The sequence below is a fragment of the Gavia stellata genome, chromosome 16 (genome assembly GCF_030936135.1).
Source record: "Gavia stellata isolate bGavSte3 chromosome 16, bGavSte3.hap2, whole genome shotgun sequence".
Lineage (NCBI taxonomy): Eukaryota > Metazoa > Chordata > Aves > Gaviiformes > Gaviidae > Gavia > Gavia stellata.
This window is the reverse complement of record NC_082609.1, coordinates 19,355,415-19,379,113: the sequence shown is the minus strand read 5'-3', so window position 1 is coordinate 19,379,113 and position 23,699 is coordinate 19,355,415. Positions and strand designations below refer to the sequence as shown.

At 40.4% G+C, this 23,699-nt stretch overlaps 1 protein-coding gene across 3 annotated transcripts in view; it reads left to right on the top strand.

The window, feature by feature from the left end:
* FBXW11 (F-box and WD repeat domain containing 11) overlaps positions 1–23,699 on the top strand; it is a 77,464-nt gene that overhangs the window by 42,525 nt on the left and 11,240 nt on the right. For all 3 annotated transcript variants that reach the window (XM_059825136.1, XM_059825137.1, XM_059825135.1), the window contains exons 4-7: positions 8,363–8,549; positions 9,371–9,461; positions 21,918–22,055; positions 22,654–22,772. In XM_059825136.1, coding sequence (XP_059681119.1) covers positions 8,363–8,549; positions 9,371–9,461; positions 21,918–22,055; positions 22,654–22,772 — 535 coding nt within the window. The remainder of the gene's footprint in view (positions 1–8,362; positions 8,550–9,370; positions 9,462–21,917; positions 22,056–22,653; positions 22,773–23,699) is intronic.

Genomic DNA, 23,699 nt, shown 5'->3' with positions numbered 1-23,699 from the left:
TTGTCTGGCCACACATATAAAAATGTGCTCCTCGTTTTGACTGGAGAGCTGTCTCCTTTAGGTAGTGTGGGTGTTTCTTCCAGCTTGTTTTCAAAATGCTGAATTTTGATTTGTCTAGGGAGTATCTGGGATTAACTAAAAAATAAAGTGAAATAGACAGTCACGGTCATCATGTGCAAGTATGAGCTTCAATTATACTTTTATTTTGTTTGCTTTTGTTTTACACCTCAGGGCTGTAACCACGGAGATACACAGTTCTTTCATGTTATATACTTACTCCTAAGAAATTTTTGGGAGCTGCATAAGCTGACGCTTATTTACACCACATTTGTATATATAAATATATATGTTTATGTTTACAACTTTTGTTGCTTTTGAAGATGTAAATACTGGGAACTGTCCCCATACTCAGCCTTTCTTAAAGGTAATGTGGTGTTTGAAGAACATCTGTATAAATTTACCCGAGAACTTAATCTGAGTTGATTGAAATCAATCCCTCATTGGACTAACATCACATTAAAAGATAACAGTAAAGTACTGCCTTTTAAAAGGTAGTTTCAGTTGTCTTAAAGAAGTAAAATTACTGTGTTTTAAATGGAAATAGTTTTTGCTAGCTACTGTTCCTATTGATTTTTACACCTGTGAGAAAGCAGGAAAAATGGAAAAAGTTTGTGGTATCTGGCTTCCCTTCGCTTCAGTGGAAAAAAGTGATAATTCTGGTGCGCTTTTCTGTAAGCGGTGGCAGAATGTTTAGTCTGCAGTGCCTGTTCTTACAAGTTGGGCTGTGGTTGGGCTCTTTCCTTTACTACAGATCAGCATCGTGGCGTGTGACGGCTGTGTCAGCTATAGCTGTGTGGCTTATGGTTGTATCAGCTATTGCAAGCCCCATTGATCGAGAGGCTCGGAAGCCTGTACTCGCTGTTTTTCCACATCTGCCAACGGTATTTACTCTAACATGTCAAAAACAACTCTCAAAAGACAGCGGTCTATAATGCACAGCATGATTGCAAGAATAACTTATGTCACCTCTGTGCTTTTGATTCTCTTAATTACCTTTAAGGTGTTAATCTTAATATTCCTTGCATGGTCTTATCCAAATTGTGCCCTTTCCTTAAATGAATTACAACTTTGACCCTTGAGCACTGGCCTCTCACCCTTGATTAGGAAAGAAAGTCTCTCCGTATCTGTTTTGTGCGTTAAAACTGTAAGAGAACCATACGCTGTGTCAAGCAAGTAAAACCCTGCCAGGCTTCTTCTGAAATTTGTTTCTAAAATGATAAAAGCCTGTGCAGTTGCATGATCTAAGTGACTGCTTCGTACCTGATATTAGTCAGTTTTATACAGTTGACATCCCACATTTGGGTTTCATTTTCATATAAAGGTTGATAGTTACACATTGAGCTTTGAAATCCCTGTGGATTTTAAGTGTTTTAATTTATTATTGAAATTCAGCCGAGCCTTCACCTGGTACCTATCATCAACAACAGCTGTAATCTTTCACCATTTTCTAGAAAACTGCAAAAGCTCTTGTAGAGGCGTAAGAGTTGGGAGTCATGTTTTTCTTTGAAAAGTGTACCAATAAATGCTAGATGCTTTTTACTAAATAAAATTGGTAGGTTTTAATACCTTTAATACCAGTTTCTGTATCAGAAACTGTTTATAAAACTAAATGCTCCTGTCTTTTAGTGTAAAAACAGCTATATGCAGCTATTTCAGGCTTTAATGTCTTAAATTTAGTCCTACGTGTTGTCTGAAATAATTGTGGTGGGCCTATCTAGCTGTGCTTTGGACCTGTTCCTGCTATCTTAATTGGAGTAAATATGTTACTTGAAGTCTTTTTTTAATGTGAGCAATTTAAATCTGTGCGCTTTTGCAAGCAGTAAAAAATTTTAAGAACAGACTTGGTGGCGAAGCGTTTGTGTATTTGTGCTCGTATGCAACTTTCAAGGCTCTGTGTATTCATAGAAGACGAGATTGCCGTATTTTAACAGCAGAAAACACTTGAGTTTCTGACTTTTCAAAATCTATTTTTAACTGTGACCAGTGTTTCACAGAATTGTGGAAATTATGCAACTTAATAAAGGGCTTCTGCCTAGTAACATGCAGCTGATCCTTAAAACTCAGTGAAATATCGGCTTCGTAATGAACAGGTTGTATGTGCTAAGTTCAATTAAACATTAATGAGCATTTGGTACTAGGATTACACCACAAGCAAGAGTCCGAAAAAGCCTTGGGTTAGTGAAATGAATAAAAACAAGCGGAGCACTTGTCACTTGGGTTTTGTCTCTCCAAACACTTGATCTGATAGTTGTATAAAACATCCTTCTGCAGATAGGCAGTCAAGTCTATGTCTTCTCGAGGACATTCCTAACCTGCAGAAAACAAAAGTCACCTTAGGAAGGAAGATTTTTTTCTTTGTGCTTTGAGTGTATTTGGAGATTTAATCTCCTTAGGAACCGTGTTCCAGCCCTGTCTCTAAATGCTTGCTATGTACATTACAGTGAAATGATTTTTTTTTTTAATTGGATTTTGAGAAGGACCTGGGTCTGACTGATACTTCTGAGTTCTGCACATGCCACAGAAATGCACCAAACACATTGTAATACCTAGTCCCATTTGCACTCTGGAGCATAGTCTCTGTCGCGCCGTTCCCCGAAGCGGAGGGGAGGATTTCCTTCGGGATGCTGGGGCCAGCTCTCCGGTGGCACGGTGAGTTTTATACCTCCCTTTGTCTGAGGAAATGGCATTAATGACTCCTGGTGCTTCAGCAGCCGTTTGCCAGCTCTTCACCTCGGCTTCAAATCATCTTGTTGACAGCCAGAAACGGCTGTGTTCGGATCTTTCCAAGAAAGGTTTAGCTTTTGGATGAATTGGTGGTGGTACCCCGGTCATTCAGGTTGCATTTCCAGACTTGAAGCGTGAGAGGTGGCTTTGGATCCAGATTTTCGCAACTTTTTCAGAGGATTGTTATTGCTCTTTCAAATGCAGTTGTGCCAAATGACTGAACAATTGCAAAATGTTCCTGCTTTGTCATGTATCGTTTTTGTTAATCAGTTCTGGGCAACTGCATTTAATCTGGAGAACTATCTTTTTGAAAAATACTATTTCACAAGGAAAAGAAAACGAAAAGCAATCGAGCAATCGAACACGTTAAGTTGACGAACGCACATGTTGTATCACTCAGACATCCCATTCATTTCTAAATAGGAAATCATAAAACCACGGACTCCAACAATCCTATGTTTGCCTCGTGCTAAAGGGTGTTAGGATAGAAAGCAAGCCCTGGTGTGTGCTGTCTACCATCCTGACTGTGATCCAAATACTTTTTAATAGTCTCAAAATAGTAATCTAAATCAAATTCTTCTGAAACTACTTAAATGACATGTAGGTTCTTACTCGCACAAAGGATTTAAAATACAGCATATGGATCTCTAATAATGCAATATGCTGTGTGCTGCATATCGGACTCATAAAGTGTTTGCACTTGATTCAAAAACACTTGCCTGCTCTGAAAAATCAAGTGATGCAGTAGTCGTAACTCTGAAAGGTGTTTTAAGTTCCACTCTCAAGCTGACCTGTTCAGTGTCTTCTGAAAGATGATACAGGTATGTTAGAGTAGGGGTAAAATACCAAACCACCACCAACAAAAAACCCACACAACCATGCATTTGTTGAGTTCAAAGGATGCTTTGCAGTGTAGCCTTTTTATTAGGTTGGCTATGTGTAACTTTACAGCTTCTCGGAGTTCTCATCTCTTTTTTCTGGGGGAGGATAAGTATTTAGTTTGTTGCCAGGAGATGGCAGTAACAGATAAACTTTTAAAGAATTGTTTTGTGTATGAATGTCTTCTATTTGTCTGTCACTTTCTCCCTCGGGAATTACATCTGATGTGTTCATGGTCTTTACATTTCAAAAATTGCTCAAAGCTGCGAGCAAGTTGTGAGCAAGATTTTTAAGTGCCAGCATGGCTACTTTGTCCCATAACCTTTCTTTAAGTTTATGGTTGAAATAAGTGCAGAGTTACGGTTTGCTTAAATGCTTTTAGTCAAGTTGGACTAAGTTTCCCCCTTCTAAGAACATTAGTATACATGTGTGATGGTTGTTTTACGAAGTTATGCCATTTAGGCAAAATTACACTTCTTGACTTCGGAATGAGAAGAGCTTCCAGTAGATAGCTATCTGTTCAGCACGGATCCTGCCATCCCGTCTTCACAACTGCTAGAGATAAACAGCGGTGTTTCGACCAAAACGCGCCTGCTAAGGACAGATGTTCCTTTGGCCGTACAGCCAGTTTATTTGAGAAACTCTGCATCGTTCATTTGCTCATTCACCTGCGATCTTTCAGGTACACGAGTAAAGAATTTTACGCTTTAAAAAGTGCAGGCATTGAAAGATTTGCCTGGTAGCAGCGTATCTTGTGCTACTGGCTTTTTTGGAACCCAAGCATAGCTGGAGCATGTTTTTCTTTTAACAAAGAGGAATTAAGGTCATCTGAAAAAGTTAGTTTGGTGTGTGCCTCTGCTCTTCTGCCATGCCACCGCTGATTAAAACTGCCTTTCACGCGGAAAGGACAGGGCAGCATCCTTGTATCTCTGGGAGCGCTGGAAGCCAAAAGTCGGTGTTCTTGTCCTTCTGCCACATTTTGTGGAAATACTGTTGCCGTCAGAGTGTCTGCATCTCTTTTTAATAATTTCTGGGTCTGCTGGTTTACCTGTAACCTACTTCTGTGTTTACTCCTAGTTTCTTCTAACTTCTTCCAAACTTGGCAATCATTCATTTTTATATTTAATTAGTAAGCTTGAAACATAGTAGCCTGATACTGGTTGAACTGAATTATCATTTCTGTCATTTCTTTGCATTCCCAGCTCTTTTATTACCCATTGATTTGACTACATATCTGTGTGAGGTGAATATTAACACACCTTTAGCCCTGAACTACAGTCCACGTGCTGGGAGGATAGTGACCGCACTAACTTAGTACTCTGGAGAGGGAGAGGAGGGTGATCTAAGCACAAATGTTGTATAATGGCTATTGAAAGAAAAATGGTGCAGTGAAATGGGAGCCTGAAACACCTTTTAGACAGCAACCTCAGGGTACCGCTCTACTAATACAGCATCTGCGATTACGGTGGTTAATTGGCATATCCTCTGCACTGTTTGCTTTGGGAGCCGCAATGCTTTCTGTAGAAAATTCTTCCTCTTCAAAATGTAATGTGCTGTGTGATGGGAAAATACGTAGAGGACTTGTGTCGTATGATTGCAGCATTACAAATGTACTATTAGACAGTCACTTGCTCTGTATAAGTTGATCTTATGTTGCTGAACGTGACTTATTTTGTACTGAAGTCTAAAATAACGTTTTCTGCTAAAACACGACGTGTGCCCTGTTGATCACACCTGTAACCTTTGCAATCAGAGAAATGCTTACTCAGCAGACCCATTTGTTTTCTCTATTTTTAACTAGCTGTGTCCTCCACTTTGCACAATGAATTAGCTTGTCGGCTTGATATCCAAGGATTCATGATTTTAAACTAACTCTTGAAAATGACCTTGCAATGATTATATTTTCCCAAAAAACCTTGAGAACTGTTTCACATCACGTAACGTCGCAGTGAGATAGATATATCCTAAGTAAACAGTATCTAGAATCTCAAAGTTGTTATTTACTAGGAAGACTGGGAAGCGGCAGACTGCAAGACCACTTTTACAACGTCTTTAAACGCGCTGGTATTTCTTCAACCTACTGAAGGAGGAGATGGTGCAGCTCAAAGCTGCTCTGAGACATGGTGGCGTTAGGAGAGAATTTGCTGGTTTGGAAGTGGTTAGATTTGAGATCCACCAGTTATTTTGGACCTCGTTACGTTTCAGTTATTTGAATCTGTTATTATGACTGGTATTGAAAAATTTGTATAAGCGCAATTTACGTTGTAGGAGCTTTCACCATTCTTCAAAGCTTTTTTTATAGATCTCTAAATCACGTAGAAGAAATGACCAAATGCTCTTCAACTACATGTATTGGTTTCTCCTTTCTGTTGCTGTTCATTTTTATGAAGGCCATGTCAAATTTAGCGTGCAGTGGAGGACTATATGAACACAATTTCTTAATTCTTTAAAAAATTAACAGTAGTTTCTTTGATTTTTTTTTTTTCAGGACTATTTGAAGCCTAAAGTAGGCTGTCATGAGATAAAGTGGAAAATTAAAAAAGGTAGTCATCTAGTTTGAAAGGTTTTTTTCATGCTAGGCCAACTGGCATATGTTACTCACGAAAGTGAAGTTATTCTAGATCTCTGATTTAGTGGAGTTTTTGGGAAAGCAAAATTGCAGGTCCTTTGAAATAAGTAACAGACTTACCAGCGATGATTTTTTTTTTTTTTTTTGGTGGGACCAATGACACTGTAGTTGGAATATGAACAAGAAAAGTTTGATTGCTCTTTTAAATTTAGTGCAAATATATTATCTAAGTGCTTTCTATGTATGTACCTTTACTCAACTACAATGATGTTTTTAAATCTAACACCCTCAGCAGGAGAGAAGATCTGGGCAAAGACCATAAGCAAATGCAGGCAGCGTTCCACTTGTTTTATGTCTTGATAGATCTGTGGTGGCAGCTGACTGTATTAATCATCTTTATTGATGTGCTTATTCTTTCTATCAGCTTCAGCTTAAGTCCCTAGTGCTTTTGGATAAGTATTAACTGCTATTTATGAAATGATACGTCGCAGCACATTGCCTTACACAGACCTGGATCAATGGGCAAGACCCCAGTTCTGGTATATTTGAACTTGTGCTGGCGAGTTGAGTGCATCGAATACGTAAATCTAACTCTGCCATGGTATAAAAGGATCACAGGGGTTAATAAGCTGCTCCTGGTAGCTAGGATCTTCATGATGAAAGTCAGTGTTTCCCCAGACCACTAATAACTATTGCTTGTTGACCGACATGCCTTATGCTGCAGGTGCAATTAGAGCATGAGAGTTGCCCAGGTAGATGTTGTTTCTGGGATGTTGTAAGTACTGCCAAAGGGCTTTCATTTGGGGTAATGTTGTTTTACTTTGGAGTTTTCTTGCGGGACGTTGCTTGAACTCATTCTTTGACCCAGTAAAGCTAGCGACCTCAAATGAGCAGTATGCAAACTCACACATCGCTCCGTTGCCGTAAAAGTAGAAGGTGGTGTGCCCTGGGGGTGGGAGAGCGGCAGACGCAGGAAAGATGCTAAGGTAATATCTGTTCATATGGCTGTTGTAAATAGGTTGGGAAATCTTTGTGAAACTAAACTAAATTTACTTTGCACTGGAATTTACAGTGCAGAAGCTGAGCTGTCACCTCTCATTATTTGAGAGTTACTTGATTCCTCCTGATCCTGAGGTTTCTTAGCTGGTTCTCATACTAGAAAAAATTGCATCCATTGGGCCCAAAATAAACGCTGTGTCAAATGTTACAGTCTGAGATACTCAACTTGAAGTTGTTTCAAAAAAACTTGTCCCTCTTGAATTTTTCTCTAGCTGAAGAGAAGCCTCAAAACCCCCAGCTTCTGGTAAAAGGAATTCCGTAATAATTTCTAAGTATGGCGTCGAGTGTCGGTAAACCATGAATCGGGATAATTGCCTTGGATGTTAAAGCGCCGTTTGCAATTAATGAATTACTGTCAAAGTCAATTCTCATTGATTTCCCCTTCCTACACCAGGCTGCAGGGCATGGAGTCTCTGGCGTATGCTCTATCGCCAGAGTCCCGAACAAAATCCGGGAATGGACTTGGCACCTCCAGATTATAGAAGGAGTTTAAATAGAAAAGATGTCCTTGCATTTGGTGCAAGAAAGTTTTTGCAGAATCTTTGCTCATGCTTCTACTGGATATGCCCATATTTGTTCCTGTGGAGTCCTGTCTTCTGCTGAGTTGAATTATCTGTTGTTGTATGTAAGGGAATAGTAAAAGAATCAGTATTTTAATTTTTTATTACTGCTGCTTAGTTAAAGCATCTGCTTGAAGATGATCATCTTTTTGGATCATGTAGCGCAGCACATTACGTGCTTAAAGAGTCCGGGATTCTGTGCCCAGAAGAAGCAAAATGCTTTCTGCTGCTTGCATACTATGCCAAATTTTGGGTTGCGCTTGTTCTCGCTCCGTGGAAGTGGGACCATCCAGTAGGCAGACTGTACTAGGAAAGGAGTGAAGCGATAGAGATGTTTTGGTGTACCTGTTTGGATTAATTTGTAACTGCTGCTTCGACGTATGATAATTTAATTACCATGTTGCTCCAGTGCCTTAAAGCTGTGTTTGGCTTTCTCTGAATGTGTTGCTAAACTTGTTTAGTAGTTTACTGTGAAGTGATTGACATTTTGATTGCCTTTATTTCTTTGTAGAGCAAGGCTTAGATCACATAGCAGAAAACATCCTTTCCTATCTTGATGCCAGATCACTCTGTGCAGCAGAGCTGGTATGTAAGGAATGGCAGAGAGTCATCTCTGAGGGAATGCTATGGAAAAAATTGATTGAAAGAATGGTACGCACAGATCCGCTATGGAAGGGACTGTCAGAAAGAAGGGGTTGGTAAGTACCTTGACAATAATGAAATTCACCTTTTACAGTGTTCTCCTTCACAAACTTCCCTAATCACGAGCTCTGACGAAAAGTAAGTTTATAGTGACTTGGTATCCCTGAAATCCTTATCTCTGCTATGGACTAGTGGGAGCAGCTACGGCGAAAGCTGTCAGCTCCCGTTTCTGCTTTGGCTTTGTCCCCTGTCCTTTTGTGCACCAGCATCTGCCAACACTTGCTTTCTTGCAGTAAGTCTGTCTGCAAATTTGTAATTTCTGTTTTGCAGGGAGAACTAACAATTAGAATCAGCTCGCAAAAACTAGCAAGAACGTATTTTGCAGGGCTTCTTCTCGAGTGAAGCATTTCCAATTAAAATGTCAAATAGCTGATTGGGCTGCAGAAGCCTCTCTCAAAGACAAACCAGTTATGTTTGTGGCAATGGAGTTTTTCTATCCTTTAGGAGTATCTGAAAAGATGAGGTGTTCTGCTTTAGAAATCTGTTTTTCTGTGCTCTCTAGTGGTGTGCCTCAGAAAATGCAAGGCATATTGTAAAGAGCAAGAGGATGAGACCCTGCTGGCTAAAAGCCTTATGAAGCAGTGAACCTTAATTTGGAAAACCATACAGAAAACGCCTGTTATCTTTTTCAGTCTTGGCCATTTTAAATACAGCTGTCAAATTGTAAAGTCACAAGGGTTATAACGGCAATACTAAAAATTCTTACAAGTATTCTGTGAGAATATGTCATAAGGTTTTGTTCTGTGCAGATTTTGAATTCCTTTAAAGTTTGGATTCTTTGTGGTAAATTGAAAAATATGTTTCTGGTTCTTTCTAGGGATCAGTACCTGTTTAAAAACAGACCAACAGATGGCCCCCCAAATTCATTTTACAGGTCCTTATACCCAAAGATAATACAGGATATAGAGGTACGTTTTCTGATTTATAATACCTGCAGGAGAAATAATGTTGCATGTTGTTAGTGTTTCAAAGATGGTGCATGTTGGAGCAATGAAGCATATCATATGTATCTGTGTCGCTACTACTTTGTGAGCTCTGGCTCTTCAGACGATGTAAAAAATACTCTCAGTGACTTACTGCCGCAGTATGTGCGTTAACGTGTTACTTTAAGTGTTAACGCCATCTTTTTTGCGTTTAAAGATTTCTGGAACTCTTCTGGGACTGTGGATTTTAAGCAAATAGCTCTTTTAGGAAACTTACTACTCCAAGACAATTCCATGTATTGCTGAATGTTCTAATGTATTGGTTACGCTCTCTTAGAAAGTGATCTGAGGGTTAAAGCCTTAAGCACCAATCACTTAAAACGTTGCTCATTTAGTAACTTACTACTTTTAAAGCAGTCGCTGTTGCAAATACAGCTTTCTTCAGGCTGTGGGATTCGTTTTCCCCTCCGGTGGTTTGATGAGAACAATCAGTCCTACAGTGATAAACACTGTAGGGGTATTGGTGGTAAAAAGACTGTAGAAATGACTATTCTTTCATATAAAATTTTGCTGATCTTGTTTAAGAGTTACAAAATTGGGCTTGCTCAGTTGTTTTAAAACGTTCCTGTTAAATCAGGGTCATCTTGGTATTCTGCCTACCAGCAGAAAATCTGTCTTGCTCAGTTTGTTGTGTACCCACCACAAGACTCTAAGTTATACCACAGCCTGTAATGGATTTATTTTAACCACGTGATGGATGTGAAGTTATTGGTCTGAAATTCATTAGTGGGGAAACACGTGTTTTGATGTCTAAGACAGATGTGAACTAATGGAATCGTTCTGCTATGGCAAATGTGAGTTTGTGTTGCTTGGCACTCAGTAAACAAAACTATTCAGAACTCTTAACCTATCTGTAAAGTGTATCTGCTGGAAAACATAATCCAATCTTCAAATATTTTTTTATAACCCTTGCTACACAGTTTATAAACGTTTAAAGATAAAGAACTAAGCATGAAATGTAGCCTAGGCAAAATAAGCTCAAACTTGATATTTAGTTGTGAGCTGAATGATACGCATTTTATTCTTTGAAGGGAGATGTCTACTCTCTGTAAGGAATGACAGAGTGATATTGCAATCATAAGAAACCCATGGGATTAAGGAGAACTCTGAATGTGATATTTTCTTGCTCTCTGCAAAATTCTGGCACAGAATTTGGTTACATTCAGTAACAAAAATGGGCGAAAAGCGCTGTGAAAAGATGACCTTTGAGGTTGATGTAGAACACTGAGGGAGTTCAGCATTATTATAACTCAGGTTGTTAAAGTTATTTTTCTGAAAGTCATTTGTTCAGGTGTAAGTGGAACATTTGTATAGGAATTCTTCTAATTAGAGATGGGAGTGTTCCTTAGAGATGTTCTGAGGCCATTCAGCCTCTGAACTGGCACAATTTGCCACTTAACGCTTTCATTCTTTAGTTGTTGTAGACGTGCTAGTACAATGCACAGAAACGCAGCTCCCGAACTGGACAGGTTTTGCTAGTATGAAACAGGCAGGAAAACCCCAAAATCCTCAGGCTTCGCTTGTTGCTAATATAGTAAATGTAAAAATTTTTAGTCTCTAAATAGCTGGGAGTGGGGAACGAATATGCCACTAAAAATGTATCATGGTAATGAGTGTGTTTCTTGAAAAACTACATTTCATTCAGATAACAGTAAATAAATTAAACCCTGAAATTAGGAGAAAAATTTGCACTGCACGGCCTGAAAATTAAGGGCTCACGTATTCCATATGGGTAGAAAATGCCTCAGTTATTGGAAGTCAAGAAACACAGATTTACGATACTCTTTTGAACCCTAACTTTCAGAGTTTCAACTCATAAATTTTTTTATTTTTCATTATATAATGCTCAGGTGGATGATGCGATAAATGTAGAATATGCAGAGTAAGGGGTTATCTCGTGTCAAGCTTTGAGATGGAGCTGGAAGGGTAGAGCGCGCTGTATGTAAAACCAGGCCATGCCACTAGTACTTAAAAATAGTAACGTGAGTAATGAGCGTGGGAAAAGAGTTGTCTTTTCTGCGGTGTACAAAGAGTAAACTGTAAGCTGTTGCCATAGTTTCTGCCCATGCCAAACTGCCTGGCAATCCAGCTACTTTTACATATGATTTCCGTGGTTTCTATCTAATGCTTATATCCTTAGCTACGTTAAATATTAGCGGGGCATGCAGGAAACTCCTGTGTGCCTCGGACTCAGACGGAGGGAGGCAAGAATAGAGAAACGGACTTAGGGCTGTTCAGGGAAAATCTCCGGTAGTTCTGTACTTTCCGTTCCATGCTCGTGTCTATAAACCTATGAAAAACCTTTGGTCTTTATTGATTGTCAACCACTTGGGGTAGAATTTTAAGTATTGGCAACTAACCTCAACGCTGTCCGCGGTCCATGGATACTTTGGTAAGAGCAGTAGGGCTGAAAGGAGCCGGGACCTGTCAGCTGTGGGCTCTTGCCTCTGAACTTCACTTAAACAAAAGTAAGCATAAGCCTCTGTTTGCCCAAATTCAGGAAGCAAATGCATCTTTGTCCGATCTTCTAGAGCGGTGAAGTCTCTCTTTGAAAACTAGTGGCTACTTCCAGAATCATCACTGCTCAGTTTATCCAAGCAGCGCGTTTCCCACTCCTGGTTCTTCGAAATTGCTGAACTGGAGGGGGAAGGCAGAAGGATGGGGATATTGTGCCACGTAAAATTTTTCCCTGTTTAAATACTTCCTTCAAGCCTTCTGAAATATTGCTGTTTTCCAGATTTCCAACCTGGAGTGGGGTTAGTGTTTCTGCTAATAGTCAAGGGCCCAATAATTCTTCTGTTTCCAGAAGTCTATTATAATTTTTCTAATAAATCACCCTTTAAAGCACTTTTCACAAATTGCTTCCCTAAAGGACTGTCAAAAGAAGCTTTTAACAGTGTTTAAAATGTAGATGGTGAGTAACAATAACAACGAAAGTTAGCTGTACGATTAGGAGCACTTCTTAACTTTTTCCTCCCCTTATTCTGTTTTTAAGCCGAAAGTCGTGCTCTCCCTCAGTTTCATACTTTTCCCATTCCTTCATTTTTCAAAGCAACGTGCAGAAGCTCTTCAATAAGACTTTCATCGTAGCTGTGATGAAGACACTTGTATTTCTGAATACCAAAATGTTTTTTCTTCAAATATTTGCCTGGACCTTGAATAAGATCTTCCTGTTTCTGTCCGAGGGTCAGAGTTTAGGGAGCTAGCGATGAGCCAAAGGCTACCGTATTAGCAGTTATATAATTATATAAGTATTTTTATAAGACATTTATCTTGTGTCCAAAGGACTTGATTTTTTTTTTTTAATACAGTAAAAGATATTTGATGTGACACAAAAATCTTGTCATTCAGTATTTTACCTGTGGAGCACCAAGATTAACCAAATTCTCCTGGACTGTTCCTAATGATGAGAGTCATTAATTTACTGCAGCTGGTACTAAATTGGGTTGTGGGTAGAGATAAGCTCAAAGGAGAATACGCTCTCTCCTTTGGATTGACTGACAGAATTTGAAAAGTAATCCAAAACCTGAATTAACAATTGGAAGGAGAAATGAGGAATGATAAATAGCAAATTTGAATTCTTTCCCTTGGGCTCTATTTGCATTTTGGGTCAAAAGTCCATGCAACCACAAAGTGTTATTAGCTGCAAGGTAGTACAGGCAATGATTTGGCAAAGTGAGGTTCGCTTACCTCTCTGAAAATTTATTAGTGCCAATATCTATTTATTTCATGCCAAACACATTTTAGGAAGGTAATGTCACTTCTGAAATCATTGGATTTGAAAAGAAGAGGACATTCAGAGATCTGAAACCAAATTCTTGGAAAGAGGTAGTTACTCTCCACCTCCACTGTGAAGCCAAATATTTAATTAGGTTTCATTTCACAAGAGGTGGTCCAGCAATTTTAAGTGTCTCCAAGTCAGATGTTGAATTGCCAAGCTTCTTTAGGAGCTTTTTTTTAAAGGGAAAAACCCTGATTTGGGGCTTATCCTAGAAAACTGAACCTGGGTTTGCAAGACCTTGTTAATGGAGATGATCTGGTTGGTGCCGGGTACCCTGTGCCCAGGTGCAGCCCCGAAGCGTTGTGGGGATGGTCAGCTGTTTTAATGGGACTGTGTTAATCGGCACGTTGCCAGGACGGGAAGTTCAATACTGCTGATTCCAGAACCCCAAGTCCCTGGACTTTTTCCATATTATTTGTGAAGCTTGGCCAACTATTCTGTTTTCCCCTCAGGATTAGGAAAAGTATCTATTTCTTGTGAGGAGTTGAGAAGACTCGTTTCATGAATGTTCCCCTTATCTTTAGGCAAATGGCAAGTGCCCTCATCTTGTTTCCATGGAGACTTAATTCTCATCTTAATTAGGTGGACCTAAAATGTGATTTTGCTGAAGACTTCAGGAAAATGTGGCGCCAGGCCATCAGCTAAACACCACGTGTTCTTCTGAATTTTGAAAAAGTGCAGATTTTGGGACTGGAACTGAAATTCTAAAGCTTTGGGAAAATTTGTAAAGGGGAAGAAGTCAGTTCTCACCCTAAGTCACTGCCAGCCTTGGGACATCTTTGTTTATGAAAGTTGCCGTGTATAATTTCTGAGGGAAATGGGTTTGTTTAGTACTGTTCTAATTATGATGCTGGAGAAATTTTATCTGTGTCTGTGGAGAATCTGGTCAGCGTTATATGCCTAGAAATTTTTTTCAGCCAGCCTTTGAAATCTCTACTCCACGGGCACTTTCCAAAAGGCATTTCTTCAAAATGAATCTGGCCAAGGAAAGGGGAAGCTTTTGAGCGGCAGGGACAAAGCTTTTGTGGTGCGCGGCACAGGTCTCGGCTCTCACGTCTGAGCAGGACAGACGACTCCTTTCAGATGCCCCTACCATGGGACGGATCCCTGACTTGGCTTTTTTTCTTCACTTTGCCCACGACACACCTACTTTTTTTTCCCCACAAATGGGCAAACTAAGACTGCTGGTTTTCTTCTGTACATTTGAAAGAGGGATTTATTGTTCCTGTTTAAGTACTTTGAATGCCCCTGTCCTCTGGTAGGGGCTGACAACTACCTGTTTAAATAGAACTTTGTGTGTTTATGGTGGTGTGCATAAACTTAGTCATTGTCTCCAATGGAACCTAAAAGGTGCAATAATTTTGTTTTTCAGCAGCATTGTTCTTTGTCAGGTGTTGTGTATAGTCCAGATGCATGTGCCACTGAAGTGCCTCAGAGGACCTCTCTCTGTTTTCATTGCCGTTGGCTTGTATTTTTAAGATTTCCTCTCCAGATCTAGAAGTTACAGAAGTACTTCTCCTCTGTTGCTTTGGCGTAAGCAGGAGTCCGTTTAAAGTTAGTATATTTTGACGTTGCGTCTGTAACCTGAAAGCTTGAAATTTTACTGTCTCTTAAGTGTGTTAGACCTAGTTGATGAAAGTTGGTGGAAATGGGAGAGAAAACCAGCAAGACCCATCCGTGGGTGTTACCGTGATCATTGCAGCTGCAGAGATGAAAAAGGTTTTCTTCATCAGATGCTGCCCTTGAATCTCTTTTGGGATCTCGTGCTTTGTGGCTGTGTTTGGAGAGGTGCTTGATAGAGAAGACCGACCTTTCAGGGAAGAGAGACTGCTTTGTTCAGCCGTGTTCTCCTGAGCAGGAGTTGAGAGGATTCTTTACTCCCTCCCTGGGGAAACAGAATGACTCTACCGGTCAGATCAAAGATTGGCTAGCACAGCATTTGTCTCTTGGCAGCATCCAGTAACAGACACATGGGGCAGAGCGCGGGGACGTGATGCAGCTGCACTTCATTTACAGAGTCACAGAATCCCTAAGGTTGGAAAAGACCTGTAAGATCATCAAGTCCAACCATCAACCAAAAAAACCCCACCATGCCCACTAAACCATGTCCCACAATGCCACGTCCACACATTCCTTGAACACCTCCAGGGATGGTGACTCCACCACCTCCCTGGGCAGCCTCTTCCAGTGCTTCACCACTCTCTCCGTAAAGACATTTTTCCTCATATCGAGTCTAAACCTCCCCTGGCACAACTTGAGGCCATTTCATTTATGTGGGAGTCATCAAAGTCTCTCATCCCCTGCCTCTGCGGCGTGTTCTGTGCCCCTTAGCAAGTCAGGCACTACCACCGTCCCGGGCAGCGAGATAGTCCTAGTGCTGAATTACTCTTCTTTAGGTCTGAAACTTCAGTTTGTGTTGCCTTTTTCATCTGATTTGCCTAAGCTCTCTCCGGAGTGTAACACCATTTTGACACTTGGAGAGCGTGCTGTCTTGTCTTCATGCTTGAGGGAATGGTCACTGTCAGCTTTCTCCCAAAGTGATTTCCTATACTCCTTGTACGTCAGCGGCCTTTAATACAATTTCTGCAAGTCTCCTCTTCCTCTGTCAGACATGAGCATATTCCACTGTCCAGATTTATCTCGCTCAGCATTGTAAGGTCGATCTGTTCTTTTTAAATGTGGCTTTAAAAAGGGTTCAGCAAAGCTGCAGCGAGACTCGGGAATAGTTTTACTTGGTGTGGACCTCTGAGCAGCTTCATACATATTGGATCAATCGCATGCAGAAAGAGACAACGCTTCATCAATTTATATTGTCCGCATTTGGATCTTATCTAAGCAGCTGTGAACATGAGGAACTTAATTTTTAGGTCTCGAATTCTGCCAAGAAATCATCACTTAATTGTGACACTTGCTAGGAAAAGCTTCCCGTTCCTTTTTCTTTAGAATTGTTTAGATTTTTTGGGCTTCACTGTTTATGGCGCTTCTTCTGGTCTTGGACTTCATGCTAAAAGTGATATTTTACCCCAAACTGATCGGAAAGCCCATGCAGTGTTCAGACATGGAGTGGCTCTCAGTAGTACACTCTTGGCTTTTTGGCCTCGCTTTGATTTCAGACTGTTCTTCAAAACATAGCCTGAGTATCCTGTGATTTTTATAAATCAAGTCAGAAGCCTACTCTTCAGTTACTGGAAGTTCCCCCCACCCCTTTTTTTTTTTTAAAAGCGGGCCTTTCTGCTTGTATTAAACAAATGCACGCTGAACTTTAAATATATACATACGTATGTATAAAAATTAACATATGTTATATGTTAGTGGGCTATAGCAAATCCCTATTTCTCTATTTGTTAGACTTGCTTCCGTTATTCTTCATGAAGGTGGTTTTTATTCTTACTTGACTTCTTTTTGCATGAAATGAGGTAAATACCAACATCTGTGGATCGCTTTTTTGAATTAATCTTTGCTTAGGTTTACTTCCTTGCATTTGTTTTCTGTGTTACTGTTTACTACCTCTTCCCATGTAACACAGCAACAATTTCTTCCATGTAACTTTTTGTATTCTTCTGGACTTTCATGTCACTTTAACTGTGGATAATCTAAAATACGAAGAATTCTTTGCAGTGGAAAGCACAAATTCTTTTGAGCAGTAGTGCCTGCATTTTCAGATCCGTAGTATATGAATTTTAACTTAAACACTAAACAGTTCTTATAGGGGGTCATGCTGCTCGCAGTCGTATAGCTGCTGCCTTCTACATTTCAAAGCAGTGTGAGAGTAAAATCCAAATCTGGTCACTTCTGCTGCTGTACTTCTGTAATGTAGCATGAATCATGTTAGTTTAGCTTTTTTGTGGAATAGGGTAAGAGAATTAATAGGGAAAGGCAATATGCTTAACAGTAAAAGTAGGATAATAAATGGCAAGATGCGGTGGTGGATGGTTTGCGGCACTTGGTGTTCTCTCTTCTAACAGCAGTGCTAATTTATGTTCAAGATCTTTGTATGGACATCTGTATACCCTGCTGCTTGCTTTCAAAGACGTGTTTACTGGCTCAGGTGACAATATGCTTGAGTCTTAGTGACCGTATAATTAGATATACTGTGTCTTCAGCCAAAACTCTTCAGCTGCTCCGTTGAGATGTAAGCTCTTACTGACCACATAATTTTCTTGTTCATCACTTCCATTATGCAGCTGGTCTGAATAAGAGGTGTTTTATGAAGGGGATGTTGGATACAGTGCAAGTACTTTTTCTGCCATACTGCTTTGGCACAGGGATTTCATTGCTGTCCATGTACAATACCCGCCCCAGTGCTGATCCAGTTCCTGCGGTCTTTGAGTTTTTAGTTGTCTTTGCTGCTACATGCCTACCACTGGCACTTAGCTCCTGAAGAGTGGTTTACAGAAGTGACGACACTCACAAGAAAGATGGTGGTGCTCTTTAATTGCAGGGTTTTTATCCCTCTGCGGGCTGCTTTGGAAGGAGGCTTTGCTGCTGGCAAGTTTTGTCATCTGTTGCTGTGAGGCAGTCATCCCTGTGTGGTCAGAAATCTTGTGGTTTATGTTGTTGCGGTAATGACAGGACAGCTAGTTCTCTGCAGATTCCTCCTGAGGACCAGTTCAAGCCTTCTAGGTAATAAGCATCACGTAGCCTTTCTTCTTAAGGTTGATATAGAGACTACAAAAGCTCTTTGGCCCTCTCTGTCTAACAGCAGCTTGGAGACCCGACGGTGAATTCCAGACTCAAGCCAGGATCTAGGGAATCAGTATCCTTCTTCAAGAGCTTGATGCTTTTTTGTTCCCCCTAATGGTTGTAGCATCTTCAGAGAATCAGAGAGGAAAGACCTCAAAGATGCAGGGAGCCTGGTGCCATGACCAAGCTGTCATTTTGTCTTTGCTTATCGAACCCTCTTAACTTCATAATGAATGCAATATTAAGCCCTGTCCACTCTGATGACATAAGTTCATTTGCTTTTGCCTTTCCTCTGCTAGAGTCAGGAAGGATTTTCTTTCTTCTCTTCGAAGAAAGCATATGAAGAACAAGGGTTTGGATTTTAACTGCCCCTGGTGTAAATGCCTAATGCTTCAGGAGAAATCCCTACGTAGGTAACAAATGTGTGTGTTCCTTTTTCTTTTTTCCGCCTCATTTGTCCTGCAGGAGAATTGTGTAGTTAGAGGGAACAGAAAACTCCTTGGTTTATGGGATTAAGATAAACCCACTTACTCTGCAATAACATTCACAAGGATAAAAACGCAGTTTTTAGCCAAGGAGCTGAACACAGTGTACATTATCAAACGGGGAAAAAAACCTGTTCCTAGTAGATTATCCTTAACACTTCCAATATATAATTAGTGTTCCAACTGTTAATCCAGTTGAATTGCATCTTTTTTCACAGTGCATCTTTCTACCAGTGAATACATTCTGGCATGGTCCAGGCTTGGCTATACCTCTGCATCTCAGGCTATTTTCTATGCGTACTTTTCTCTCTAAATGCCTTTTTTATCCATTTACGCATTTCTTCAGCTGCCAAATGGCTCTCCTGCTGTGGCAGATGCTTTGGCTTCGTGCTTGGTCTTTATCCCTTGTATGTTCAGATTTTGTTGGTTGTACAGCGTTTGTCAGCTACTTGCTGCTGTTGCTCTAGTGAGCTTTTAGAAAAGTGTGAGAAACTTTTTTCCTATGTGCGTGAACTAAGGAGATAGTGTTCTGCAACATCTTGCTTTTAATTGTGAAAACCAAGTTTAGAGGCAGTTATCTTGGAGACTTTGAGGGGGATCTGTAGAAAATACAGTAGTGGGTGTTGCATGTGTTAGCATTAGGTTTGGTACCATAAATATGCAAGTAAACCATGGGTCTTTTCAGCATCGACTCCCTGATGCTTGTAACAGTCCATAAAACACAGCAATTTCTTCCTCGCCCCTTGTACACGCATGCCTACCTACTCAGCGTATACACAGTTTATTAAGATATCTCCTGGAAGGAGGTTGCAGATGAAGACTTTTACTAACTGCACTACTCAGTAACAACCAGAAATTTCCTATGGCAAGACGCTTTAATGTGGTTGCCAGTATTGTATTAAACATGTTCCTTTTCAGAGGGTCCTCCAGGTTGCCCACCCACTCAGCTGTATTTAGTCATCTAAAATAATGTTATTTCTCTATACGTACACATCTGTTTTCACTCTATTGCCAATTGAAATGCTGCTGTATATTCTCTGTGTATTGTGGCTACTTTCCCAGCGTATTGAAAATTTACGCAGTGTAAGGGGATTTTACAAGTTCTCGAAAAACATGAAGTATTTTCCCACAGTAGCCACACCGTATAATGTCTAAATGAAATGACATCTATTCACAGATTTAAAATGTCCACCTGCGTATGACTTATTGCTTTATCGTGCCTTCACATAGATATAAATAATACTTCAGATTCTTTTATTTCAAGCCAGCATTTTCTTATGGGCAGCTTATTAAGTAGCTTCCTACAGTGAACTTCGAAGCATTAAGCCAGCTAGCGTCCCGACCGTCTGGTGAGCATACATTTACTGACTGCTGGTTTTTGTAGGAAACTGTTACAAGCAAAATTTCTGATTTGTGGTGGCGTTAATGTATTCTGTAGCTATCGGTAGTCACTGTCGCAGGAAGCTGAAGTGTGAAAGTGCTCGAAGGGTGTTGGAGCACTCGGGTGCGTGTTATGCGCAGCTGCTTATTTCAGACTTTTCCGAGAACGATTGCTTTAGGGAAACTCTCCCTTTGACGTCTTAAGAGTTGAGTGTCTGAACGTATATGGTTTCTAAAACTACTTAAATTGGGTAACTCTAATCTGTGATGCTTTATCTCTTGTGTCTTCAGTGCTAGTATTGTATTTTTAAATATCTTTCCTTCGGATCTGTAATTATATTGGTTTGTGCTATCAATGTCTAAAATCCTCTCCTGTTTCCGAGGGTCACCTCTATAGCAGCAAAGGAGTTAATGAGTTGCAGTTCCGCTCTCCAAGATGATAAATCTTCAGAGAAAGCTTGAGACTTGCCTGTCCTTCCTCCTCAAAACCTCCATCCCATGCTAAGCAAGTAGTATAAGGAGCAGTCTTCTACCTTCAAGGCAGGAGTCCAAGGCTGAACCAGTGCAGTGTCAGATTTGAACATTTTAAGCTCAGTTCCCGGTCTGACAATCAGCAGCGCGCTAGCTGACTGATCCCAAACTGACAGAAGACTTGCTATCTTAATTTCATTAGCTTCCCCACCAAATTGGAAGAGAATGAGAGGGGATGAATAACTTGTCAGCACGCTCCTCTAGAAGCATCTCTTAGTACTTATGATTTAGACAAATTCTTGTGGCACATCAGGTTTGTATTATGACTGTGTATAATTCTCTCCAAATTGCATAATGGGAGACAATTGAAGGAGCAAATGCGTGGAAAACAAAGTGGTAGGTTAGTTTTCCCTTGGGCAGACGTGTTTTCCTAGAATTGGGACGTCACGGTCATGCTGCACTTTTGTTTTTAATAAGCGTTTCGGTTGTTTTCCAGTCTTGGAGGAGCTGCAGAGGTGCCTGCTATTGCTTTTAAAGCTAGGATTTGGTTATAAATACGCTTTTCTAAACAAACTGACAGTCGATCAGCTTCTCCCCAGGTTTCCATGCAGTATTTGGGGGGTGGGGGGGGATCCCAGGGAAATAACTAAATAAGTGGACTGTTCTGGTGCCTGTACTGGAAGACAGAAAGGATCCTAGCCTGTCTAGGTACTGCAGGTGTTTGCCTGGAGTTCTGTGCACAGATTGTCTTATGATTGTTGTTACGAACTTCCTATCCAAAACCCCACATTTCTTTGAAACCAGCGTTAGTTGTCTTACAAGTAATAAAGCTGATGAAAACATGGAAATCATCCTGGTTCTGCTATGGAATAGTTTATGGCTTTTTAAGGTGTGTCAGGTCTCTTTCCTTAAAAATATCTCTCAGAATGAAAATATTGAGAATTACACTTCCACGGATTTCAAAGGTTGGGGGGGGAGTAAGTTTGGATTATTTGAAATCTTACAGTCCCTGTTCAGTTTTATTTTTATCAGGCTTTAAGGTGCTTAGAGGAGGCTTTCATATCTCAAAATCCCTTTCTAAGATGCATAACAACAGTTAATAGGTGAAGCGACTGGGTGGGGGAAGGAAGGGTCCGAGAACTCCCATGACGTCCCTGTTGGACTCAGCAGTTCTGTAATGTTAGTTACTCAGGTGAGGCTGAACATGGCACCGTACGAGCTCCTGCTTTAATCTTTGCTGTTTATATCAGATGGTTGTGTAAATATGGGGCCGGGGGGAGGAACTGAATTGCTATGAAATTTATCTCTCTAATGGCTCCTTTGGAAGTTCTTAAGGTTAGTTGACCATAATTTTCACCGCTAAACACAGCTTTTGTCATGACAAATTATTACAGTCCTAATTCATTGTGTTTCATGTGTTTTTATTGGGGAGGGGGCAGAAAAGATACATTTAAGTTTTATAGACTTCAAATTTAAGGGTGACGTACGTAAAAGAGGAAAGATGGCTGGGTACGTGTTGGAGTAGTCATGCTCAAGCATGCAGCCTCGTGCCTAACTCTTGGTTGTTTCCCCTCTTGTTAGACTATAGAATCTAACTGGCGATGTGGGCGACATAATTTGCAAAGGATTCAGTGCCGCTCTGAAAACAGCAAAGGTGTCTACTGTTTACAGTATGATGATGAAAAGATTATCAGTGGCCTACGAGATAACTCCATTAAGGTAAACGCTTTTTTCAGTCTTTTCCCTAGAGATAAGTGGGGAATTCTGCCTTGGAAAGGTAGCTGCTTGTGTCTCCTTGATTTCTCTTGTCTCTTCATGGGACAGTATTTACCTGTGCAGGGTTTATGAGGATGGGATGTCTTCTGTAGCCTGGCAACTTTCTCACGTGCACTTTGCTCTGGAAACTTTGGGGGCTGCCAGCCAGAGATCAATACTATTGACCGCAAAGAAAGGCTTGTGAAATCAGAGTTCACGTAACGTGAATGAAGACTCTGTGTGCCACTGTCCTTAGTCATTGCTAGTAGTTTGCTTTCATGCTGGTAGGTTGCTTTCACGCTAATCATCCATGGCGTTTCCTTTTGCAAAACAGGCTGCTCTCTTTTCGTGATCATTGGTTATTTCGCTGTTCCGTCAAAAACTGGCGTCAAGGAGAATTCCTAAAGCTAAGAGGGAGGACTGGCCTGCTGTTTGGACAGGCTAACTGCCCATGAATTCTTCCTGCTATCTCCGGTTTTCTTCCTGCCTTCGCTGTCCTGGCAATCTTCAAGTCTTGGATCCATGTTCTTGATAAGCCATTTGTACTTCTTATTTTTCACAGATTTGGGACAAAACAAGCTTGGAATGTTTGAAAGTATTAACAGGACATACAGGCTCAGTTCTTTGTCTGCAATATGATGAAAGAGTCATTGTAACTGGATCTTCAGATTCTACAGTGAGGTGAGAGTGTTAAGTTTTTGCCCAAAAATTATTTGAGTATCAGGGCTGGGAATATTGACAATAATCTTGAAATATCAGAAAGCTTTCCTAATATGACTGTGATACTGTTATCACACTCAGGGTATTCACACTTGGCAAAGCAACACATGCAATAAATGTTTTTCCAAGTCTCAGTTTCAGTTTTTTGGTGTTAAGAATTTGGAAGGAATGTGACGTGTATGATTCAAGACATATCCTGAAGTTGTAGAATGGCTGATGGGCCAACTATACGGTAATTTCCCCATTTAGGGTTTCCTGTACTGCCTTCTGACATCTCTTAATTATGACTACTAATGAAAGGGTACTTGATACATATGGAGCACTTACCTGACAGCAGTTTTAATGTTACTGAGTTTAAATTCTTGTACGAATTCAGTGGTCAGTAGATGTCCAACAAAGATGCTCAGATACAGTTCAGTGGAAGGGCCTTGTCTCCTTCTGGTGTCTTGCATTGGTATACCAGTGTCAATCTCTGTAAAACTTAAAAAAAATGAAGACCTGATTGTAACACCCTTCAGGTAGTATAAATTAAGTAGTGATTTTTCACTTCATGTAAGCTAGTAGGTAGCCCTAGAGTGTGCTACATCCCAGTTGCCACTGGCGTGTGCTAATGTAAAATGGAAAAAATCATATTGCGTAGTACTTGTTTTGGTCTGTTCCATCAATTTATACATGATGCAGATTTTAGTCCTCCTGGAAGAGTTACAGAATTGTGGTCGCTGTTAAGCAGCCTTTTCTCTTAGCAATGGTCCCAGCTTAGGCATTTCCTGGCCTAGCTGTTTGCTGCTGTTAATTGTTGCTTGTGAGTCTGAGACGTGAACTAGGGTACTTCCCCAGTTGCCAACTTCCTGCCTTCCCCAAGCCCTAAGAGATGTTAAGCAACCGGAG